The 10,426-nt window shown below is 39.7% G+C and overlaps 1 protein-coding gene across 1 annotated transcript in view; it reads left to right on the top strand.

Annotated features, from left to right (window-relative positions):
* The window catches only part of ARVCF (armadillo repeat gene deleted in velocardiofacial syndrome), a 149,900-nt gene that overhangs the window by 107,915 nt on the left and 31,559 nt on the right, over positions 1-10,426 (top strand). Inside the window, exons 10-11 of the mRNA XM_009997651.1 lie at positions 658-675; positions 5,024-5,095. Of these exons, the coding sequence (XP_009995953.1) occupies positions 658-675; positions 5,024-5,095 (90 nt within the window). The remainder of the gene's footprint in view (positions 1-657; positions 676-5,023; positions 5,096-10,426) is intronic.

The following is a 10,426-nucleotide window of genomic DNA, read 5'->3' on the forward strand; positions in this document are numbered from 1 at the left end:
GCAGGAAATGACAATTTCCAAAGTATATTTTAACATGGGGGTTTTGCCCCTTTGCAGTGCTCTTTTTAAAGTGTGTTGTTCTCTAGAGGGAAATCAACTGGTAATAATGCTGAGCCTGCTGCTGGGAATATGTAGATCAGAAAGATAGAGGGGTACAGGCAGCTATAATGTTGAAAAAAAAAAAAATTGATGTGCTTTTAAAGTCATAAAGAGAAATTTCCTTTTCTCACTGTTAAATTTATGTGAATACCTGGTTGAACCTGCCTTAATTTTCTCAGTCTAGGATCTCAAAATAGATCAATTCTCTCCCCCTCTTGTTCACTTAATCTTGCAGTGTTTCCATGTTTATTTTATTTTGTTTCATGGTCATTGGTCATAGCATTTCAAACACTTCTGCAAAGGGCTAGTCACCCTTCTGTCCTTTCAGTTCTGTGAGCACCTCAGAAAAATACTTCTTTTTTCAGCAAGAACAAAAGAGGGAAAGTCAAATAGCTTGATTCAGTTTGCTTTTTTAACTGATGAAAGTTCTGTAGTATTCTTGTAATACTCACATTCTGAACCTGTTCTGTGAAATTCTGCCTCTTTGTGACTGTTCCTTTGTATTTTCTTCCTTCCTGTAAATTTTTGTTTTTCTTTTGCTGCTTTTCTGGTAATTAGAGGAGTGGTTCAATCAAGGTGAGTCTTTGCAATATTTTCTTTTCATCATCACCATAATATGCTTTGTTCAGCTTTTACATGCAAGGCAAAGAGCTGAGTTCAAGGTCATCTTCATTCTCCTTCTCCTCTGCTTCTTCAGTGCATCCTCCTGTTCATTTCAGTAGGCATGGAAGTCCTCTCATTTTCAGTTTGGTCTTCCCACCCTGAGAACAGAAAAGACAAAGATTTTAGTCATTCCTGGTGTAAGTGCAATATGGAGATCAATTTGCAACTGGCCTGATTAGCCCCATGAGAGAGGGAACACCTACATGTGCAGGTTGTCTCACCAGCCCTGCCATATCAAAGTGCACCTTTTCTGGCTGCTCAAGGTGGCAGTAGCCATGAAGGCTCAGCAGCTTGGATGTGTATTCTCAGAGATCCTTGGTATTTTGTCTGCTTGGGCATGCATGCCTGGGCTGCTGCATCTTTATTACTGGCACTCAGACTAGCTTTATGAAGCTGTTCCCAGTAAATGCCTCAGGGGATGTGCCCTTTAGTTCCTCAACCCAGCACAAGAAGTAAAATTGCAATACATAAGATTGGAATAGGTACGGCTGAGGCTGAAGTTTGCTTACCTTGCTTCTCAGCTTGGAAGTGCCTTGGAGACTTCTACTGAGCTATGGAGGCTGATGCTGGGGAGAAGGCAGGGTCATTTTCAGTTGGTGACACTTGCCTTCCTGTCAATGGGTTCAAGAGGGTTGAGCCAAAGGAGGAATGTTCAGGGGGGAATGGAACTGCTCCACCCAATAAATGGTGCTCAGTAGTGTTCCGAGAGACACTGATTTTAGACTGTTACTGTTGAGCCTGTGAGGATGGGCATGTTGGCAAGACAGAGCTCAGACCTTGATTCCTGATACCTGTCATTCCTCTGCAGTCTGGTTCAGTGGGTAGATTAATAGGAACAGCATTGATGGCTGGGGGCTCAAGGGTGGTTTTTTCAAGAGTCTCTTTAGTGTCAACTTTTTTTTTTAATCAGAAAGAAAGCATTGGGGAATTAATCCTTCAGCAAAAAGGTCTAGCTGAATAGCTGCTTTGGTTATCCACTAAAGTAAAACAACATTTGAGGAAGACCAACAACATTAGTGGTCAGTAACACTGGGCCACACCTCAAAATCCCATGAAAATGCTGAAGGTCATGTTTTGACTGTTTCTTACATAATGAAAAGTAGCAGGGGGGGGCGGGTGGGTGGAAGTGAAGAGAAAGAATTTTAATCTCACTGTTTCAAAGACTGTAAATTGCATCTTGCACAAGCAAGTCTCATGTCAGGCAGATTTCCCAAACCAGAGTGCTGTGCCAATTCCTGCAGCCAGGTCTCATAACATGGACCTGTCAGCAGGCATGTTCAAGGCTGTCTGTCTCCTGGCAAAGTCTGGAGTCATGATTCTCATCTTACAGCATTGCCTTTTCTCTTGACATACCTTGGGCTGCAAAACTTGAGGAGCAGGGAGATGCATACAAGGGCAGAAATTTAAATGTACAAAACCAAGGTCTTAAACTGCTACTGCTAGTGTGGTCATTTCAGCATCAATGTACACTGGCATTACTGACAGGCTTGACTGATGGAGGAGGTGGTCAGAGCTACAGAAGCTGGCAGTGAAGATGGTATTGGTCAGGCCAGGGAATGGCTGAGAGATTTGTAATTGGTAGGCTCTCAAACTTGCTAAATTGGGTCACCTTTTTAGGAGCTCCAAACCAGTATTTGTATGTTCTGTAAAAATCAAATGGGAAAAATATCTGCTGTGCCTCGGATTTTGAAACATTTGCCTTCTAGATGGATTTCTTTTGTAGTCTTCTTACAGCTTGGTTGCCTCCTCTCTATAGGAAAACCCTGGAAAAAAGTGCTTTGGGTATTTCTGGCCCTTGTTCAATTTGATTAAATAAGTAATTTGTAGAGTTGAAATCCCCTAGGTCAGAGCTCTGTTCTGAATTGCTTCCATTTGTAACCAGCTGGAAGATTCTGCTTTGAACAGATGTGGTTTTGCCTGCGAGGTGGGTTGGTTTCTCAGAGTGTGGAGAGACAAAGCAGCAAAAGCTTCATAGAAGACAGCCTGTATTTGTAGGCTGGCCCAGAAATGGAGAGGCAGCAACTGAAGACCACGGAGTACAGGAGGAGCGCGCTGTCATAATGAAAGATGGTTTAGTAAACAGGCAGATTTCTGCACTGCTAGCTCGTAAGATGTAGCAGCCAGTGCTGCTCTCCTGGACAGTATCTTTCTTAAGAAGCTGTGCACAAGTATTTGCTGCTTATGAAACAGTGCACTAGAAAAGAGGAAACTCTTACTGTGCCATCTCAGTTCTGCACAGCTAAGCCCCATCACTTAAATTATAGAGAGAAGTTGTGAAATGAGTAGTTGTGTTAAATAAGGTCTGGCTATCTGGATAAGTGTTTTCAGTTTTAAACTAGCTAATGCCAGAGAGATGAAATTTGGGGTCATGTGAAAAGACTGTCCTACTTGTAGATAAGATGGAGTCATATTTATTGGTCTGTAATCTTTCCTAAACACTAACTTCCATCAATGCTTTTTTTTTTTTCTCCCTCTGCGCTGCTTTTTCCGGTCAATGCTCTAAGGGTCAGCAGGGGTTTGCAGCCAGTAACTGGGTTCAGCTGCCATTATGAAATGCAGTGTCCTTTGGTGATGCACAGCATTTTTTCTTTCTAGTATGTGGTTCCCCAGGCAACATGTTTCTGGTTCTTCCATGGAGTAAAAAATTGATGGAGGGCTGCAAAGTGCAGCTAATTTCTCTCCTTTCCTTTAGAAAAAACACGTTCAAAAGAGTGGCATGGTACCTGGCTGCATGACCTTTTGGCAGCTTGGATGGGCTTTTTCATACTTTAGCTAATTAAGCAAATTACTTCAGCTGAATGGAACTTCTACATGCATGTTTTGTTTTGCACAGTAGTTAAAGTTGGCTGGTGTGCTGTGTTGCCATTTAAAAACAAAAGTGTGTGACATTTCCAAAGAGAAGAAGGAATTGGAATACTACCTTGAGGTGTTGGATTTTTTCCCCTCTTGATGTTATTTTAAAATATTTATATTGGTATGTAAAAGCTCTATTTCTTCTCCATGTTGTACTGCATATGTTTATCCTTTTGTCAAAAGGAAGGTAGATTGGCCTTTGAATTCACCATGCAGAAGCTGCTCCAGCTTCTGCTATAACAGGACAGGGATTGGCCTTTCTCATTTTGTGACCTGTTCCCTGTCAAGAGTCAGACTAATCTCCACAAAACGTTTTCAAGAATCATTTACTTATTTGATTTCAAGCATCCTGACTGGTGGAGCTTTCAGCCCTGCCTGTAAGCCCCTGTTTGCAGCCTGGTAAAGTCCCTGCTCAGCAGCCACCTCTGGTAGCTTAAATCGTGTTGCTCTGAATTTGTCACATCACACCTGCTTCCCCTGCTCTTGAGGGAGAGGGAAAAAATAACTTGATTTTTGCCCTGAAAATAATTTGGGAAAGCTAAATTGTGTAGTGCTCTCCTTAGAAGCCATGCAAATTCCTGCACTTCAAAATATCTCTCTGCTGTCAGTACTTCTGTGATGCCAACGTGCCTGCTTATCCCACAGCATCCATGCAGGCTTACTCAGGGCATTTTGTCTCCAAGGTGGGAGAGGAGGGTATGAAAATTAACTCTTCTCTCCCTAGCTGTTTACATAATCTGAAATTCCCAACTTAACTAAAACTGAAGTCTAGATTTTCTTCTGCTTTCTATGAAAGATTGTATAAATTCAAGCTGATGTGATGGTTTGAAACTGCCTCTCAGCAAAAATATGGAATTGTTTCCATTTCTAGTAAGTAGTCAAAATGGCACTTTATTGATTGAAGGGCAATTGAAGGTTAACTTGTGCTGTCTGTACAATATCTAGGCCTTCCTTTGTGGTAGTCACAATGAGAGCATGCTGCAAAGAAAACCTGTTGCATATTGCTCTACTGCTAATTTCTCCTTCATCCAAGATTCAAGTCAAAATTTCTCTGTGGAACTAAGAAGTAAATACTGGGCTTCTGAGGGAGGGGTGTAGCTTTGCCAAGAAGGGAAATGGCACAGTTTTCAAAGATTTTAAGCACTCTTCAAAACCCCAGAAGTATTGGTGCTAAGCATGTTTGTGAATCAACCTAGAAAATCTGTGGATTTTAGTCCCTAAGTTGCTTATGCTAAAACTATAGCTGTGCAGCTGGATTTCAAGTCAGATGTGTACAAATATGGGTAACAGTCTGTGATTTATGTTCTGAGTCTGTATCTTCTCTGATCTTGTAGATGCACATAACAGTACCTAAACTGTCAGTATGCTCACAGTCTTTTCCATCTGTTTTCTTATTTTTTGTGCACAGGAAAGAAGAATGGAGATTTGGACCGAAATTTTGATACACTTGATTTGCCTAAGCGGTCTGAAGCAGCAAAAGGTAATGCTAATGTTTGTGGGTTTGGAAATAACAAGTAGCCTGGGAGCTGGAGGCTCTTAAAGGAACTTGAGATATGAGCATATCATGCTGATCTTTCTTTTGTATTCAGTTAATTGAAATAATGTATGTGTCAGTGCTTGTTGTTATCTAGCATTCAATACTGGATAAAACCAGCATTTATATTTATAGCTTCTAAATGGCTGGAATCTTACAGAAGCCCATCTGATTTGGTGTTAGGTGATTCTAATTCCATAGAGGGGTGAGTGCATGCTGTCTTCTTTTTACAATTCCGTTTCCAAATTGGCTGCACTATTTGTGAACATAAGAAGTTAAGTACATTAGGTGAGTGTACTTATCACAAACTTTTCCCTTCTCTGGCATCTCTCTATTCAGTGTTCTGATAAATTGGAGAGTGAGAGCAGGGGATGAGTGAATTTTTCATCTTCACCAGTAGTCTTCTGTTTACAGTATTCTTTCCTATGTGTAACGAGTAGCACCTGTATTTTACAAAATTGAGAGATGCACCAGAAAATTCTTTTGGGTTGCACTTTGGTATTTCAGCTCTGGCAGAGGTGAAATCTTGCACAATCTGCATTCTTTCCCAGCTTATGTGGTGCTCTTTTTAATTGGAGATTAGGAGATGATTTGGGATCTTGTCAGACTTCTTACAGCACTGGATGGTGCTTTGAGATTGCAGACGAGAAGTGTGTGCAATGTCACTGCAAAGATTCAGCCATTGTCATGGCAACTGCTGCAGTGCCACCCTGTCAACTTAGCCTTGCAGGAAAAGCTCTCCCATAGCACCCTCACCTTAATGATCTGTGAATACTCAAAACTCCCTTAGTGTTCTTCAGAAGGAAAAGCTTAAACTCTTCCTGCATCACTTGTATGATATTAGACAGTGTGACACGATAGAGAGAGCCCTGGACTTAGACTTGGATACCTGAATTATGCTACTTTAGTGACCTTGAGCAAATCAGTTACTTTGTGCTTCAGTTTCCTTACTGTAAACAGGGCAGCATATCTAACATCCTTAGAGATGCTAGTCAGTAATTATACATGTAAAGTGCTGCACTCTAACATAAATTCATAAGCATTAATGCTCTGATTGATGATATGCAAACTAACCCTAATATAGTGATGGATCTATTCTATTTAGAGACACTCTTAAAAATCGGTACAGTTTCTAGGCTAATACCTAAATGTTAACTGTCCTTTGGTGCATTCATTATTGCACAAGATGCTAATGCAGCTCTTAGAAGGTGCAATGCCATCCTATTTGGAGAGCTGCAGGAAACGTCCCCTGACCAACCTCCACTTTAAAGCCATTAGTTCAGGCCTGGGCATTGGTTATTGCAGGGGAAGGAGGCTTCTTAAGGATGCAGAAGAAGAAAGGATCACAAAATACAGAAAAAGCTTCAGCACTTTCATTCCTTTCTAACTGTGATTGGAATATAGGTGTCACTAAGGGGAAAAGTGGAAATCAAGGATTTCTGCAGAGAAATGGAACTTGCATAACTTAGAAAATAAGATAAAAATCTTCCATGTGGCTTTGCTAACAGTAGAGTGTTGTGGTTTATACAGTTCATTATTATATTCAATTGCTAAAAATCACAGTCTTCAAGTCTTTGAGAACTTTGAGATACCCCAATTTACTCTAAGCAGAATAGATTTTAATATGACTACATATCTCTCGCTAGATTAGTTCATGAGATTGAAAGTATTTTGAAAGAAACCTTTTGACATGGAAAAAGGCCTGAGAAACTGAGTGTGCTAAGAGTAAAAAATACATTAAGTGATACATTTTTGTTCACTTTTTTACTAGTAGTTTCCTGCTAAGCTTCTAGTTTACGTGAGAGTTCCTGGATAGTAAAGGTTCTAAGAAGATTGCTAGGACTTTGAATTGTTCAGTAAAATGAGAAAATTAAAATTGTAGTTTAAAAACCCTTAAAAGCTCCAGTCAAATCTATGCCACAGAGTATAATTGGCTCTGATGAGACCAGCTCTCAGTTGAAGCAGAACCTTGTTACTAAGATTGAAAAATCATGCAAGTTTTAATGATCAAAAGCACTCAGTTTGAGTGACACAGTGAAGTGCTATTTCAAAAATCAACAGTTATAGATTAATCTCTTTCATGTATTATTAAAGCCATATTAAAGTGAGTTTTCAGCTGGAATCTTTGTGGGCAGATGAAACTGCAGTAATAAGATTTGTTCATGCAATGCAGTAAATGAATATTGTGGTAGTTAACAAATACTGGGATACAGTATTGTTAAGCTTCCAGGAGTCAACATCCACGGTGCTTATCTGGAGGATCTAAAGGCTAGGTTTCCAGAACTTGACGTCATGATTTCCCTGTAAAAATATTTGTAGTTACGATCCCTTAGTTTAACTGATAGCTGCCTATGATTACTTGAAAAAACATGTACTAGAAGTAGCAAACTAATGAAGACCTATTTTCTGTGATTCTTGAAATTTCATTTGGTCTCCAAATTACTTTAATTACAGGAATCTCTGCCTATCCTGTAACCAGACATGATAATACCAGAAACTTGTGTAGTTTCTAGCTGGGGGGTGGATTAATGTCTGTGTGGGTGGCAGGGATTTTCTCAGTCTTTGTTCAGGACAGTTTAGGGTGATGTTCCTATCCTGAGCAGTCCAAAGGGTCATGTGAGTTATTACCTAGTTTAAATGCTAGTAATTTATTTTATTTTTCCTGGAATTCATTTGCTCTGGAGAGGAGTGAGTGAAGGCAGTTCTTTTTTTTTCAAAGTGATGAACTAGAGTCTTCTTTTCTTATTATTACTCTTGGTTTTTTTAATGGAAATCAGATTTTGCTGCAACACAGCATTTGAGCAGCCCTGAAACCATTTTCAAGCCTGTAATAATTCTATGTGCTAGACATTCTAGCAGGGGAAAACTTCCAGTTCAGGGTTGTTATCTGTGGTAAACTGGATAATGTGAGACAGGAGAACTTGCAATGCTTTCAGAAGCTGTCTCATCAGATATTAAAAAATAAATGTATGTGCTCTGGCAGTGTCCAGAGTACTGCTGTTCTCATGAGGAAGGATTGTGGAAGAGAAGCTTCTTGTTTTTTCTTTGTTGAAAGGAGAATATTTTTTTCTGCCAGTTGCAGAGAAAGAGGATAAATTTGTGGGGTATTGGTAAGAGCTTTTAAAGACCCATATGCGAATGGGACAGCACTGACAAGAAATTATGAATGTGGTCCTCGGGACCTTGCTAAATTTAGTACTTTCAAAAATTCCTGCTTCTATAAAGGGAAAAAAAAAAGTGTTGCTGAAATCCCTTCCCCAGTATGAAGTAGGTCACTGACAGTGGAGTTGGCTGTCTCCTCTGCAGCATGTTCTCTTCTGCACTACCACAGTGCAAATGCTCATTTCTCCTGTGTGCACATTAAATACAAAGCATAGTACAATTCCTTTGCTGTGTTCACATAGTCTTTATTTCTGAGCAGGAATAGTGACAGGAGTCTCATGCGTTGTGGGGAAGATCAGGATTAATCATATCTGTGCAGAGGAAAGCAGAGTCTCAGATGGCAGACTATGCGATAAGGTTTTCTGAAAAGAATCAGCACTGAAGTGTGTCAGCCCTCTGAAGATGTTATAAAGGTTGTAACATTTAATCCTCCTGATGCGAAGGTGTTGGCTTGCCTGCCTCTGTTCATCAGTGCTAGAGCACAGCAGGAGAAAGTCCAGAAGAGCAAAACAGCTTCTTATATGGAATCAGCAGGTTATTCCTAATTAAATCCAGACCTCTGTGCTATTTGGTTTAAGCAAATCTTGTGTCATCTTGTTTATGCACATACACATCCAGTGACATAAAAGCAGATGCTCTAAGATGCTTTAGGTGTTGAAATTCAGCTGTGGTTTCAGCTTATCTCATTAGGGAGTTGAAGGTTTTCAGCACAGGAGATGTGTGCAGGTACACTTCAGCCTGGTGGATGAGCTAACTCATTCTCTCCTTTAAATTAGTTATTATAGTGGTTATTAATTTATCTTTTCCATTTTTATTATTTAAGCTTACTTCCATTTTAATGGGAATGTAAGTTTAGGAGAGTCTAGCAGAAATACTGAGATAGTGTTGAAGCTGCTTATAGTTGAAAAAGTCTGTTTGGCTGCAGCAGCGACCTCATAGAGAAGCTGAATTTATCTGAAAGCTCAGTTTTGTGTGTACACTTACCTCAGTCAGCAGCCTGTGTATGTAGGGTATGAGATCTTAGGTGAACTTGTCAGTAGGTGAATTTCTTCTTTTTCCATTATCTGAAATCTTCAATTGCTCTCCACATAGCCTGATGCTGATGATAGATTTTCTATTCCAGGAGGTGAGTGTTTAAACTCACTTATAAATCTTTGTGTTACTGCTCCAGGAAATTAGACTTCCTGGCACTGTCAAGGTAATGACTTTAACTTAGTAGATTACAAAAATGCCAGCAATTTGTCTTCAGTTAAAGGCTACATGTGGTGTGGGAGAGAGGAATTTCACTGAAGTTTTACTCTGACTTTCTAATTAAGATTAGCTGCTGTTCTTACTTCACAACTATTTTAATTTGATTTCTTAAAATCTTTACAAGTTGACTAAAGCCCTCATCTGCCCTTTCCAGCTCTGTTCAGTCATTGATTTTGATTGTTGCATTGTGAATAAGTGAGTAGAACTGATAGATTAATTGTCCCATCCACACCCCTCCTGTGCCTGCTAGTTGAAATTGAGGGACTGGGAAGATCTCCTCTGTGAGAGCAAGTAACATGTTCTTGTATTAACATCTTTTAAGTATTTTATGCACATTGTTGAGAATTCCTGTCTTTTATTTCTGTGGCTTTACTAAGTAGAGTGTTCATTTTGTTCCTGTGTGTTTTTCATAATTTACCAAATAGTGAAAGATTTCTCATCTGTCTTCAAGTGCTTTGAGTCAAAGAAAATTTATGGCCTTGAACAAGAAAATTCCCATATGGAGCCTGCCCTTGCCAATTTTTCCCTATCCTGGTAACTGTAAATTCTCATTCTTTTTCTCAATATCTGCAAGGATTTTTTTTATTGTATCAATACTCTTTCCATAGCTGACTGATAATTGTTCTGGAATACTGTGCCTTTATTGTCATAATTTTCAATTTTTATTTTGAGCCACTTTTTGTTCAGAGCTGGGTTGAGACATGGCACTGGGTTTGTTCCTCACCTGCTGAGTGGCACTCCACAGGTGGAAGCTCATATTTGTGATCTTTATGAATCTGTTAAATTTTATTATGTAGAACATAAATTGTAAGTTTAGGGCTGAAACTGAAGGGTTTGAGAGGTCATGGGGAGATGCAGCAGGAA

Source organism: Chaetura pelagica, unplaced genomic scaffold (assembly GCF_000747805.2).
Source record: "Chaetura pelagica isolate M959 unplaced genomic scaffold, ChaPel_1.0 scaffold45, whole genome shotgun sequence".
NCBI classification, from domain to species: Eukaryota; Metazoa; Chordata; class Aves; order Apodiformes; family Apodidae; genus Chaetura; species Chaetura pelagica.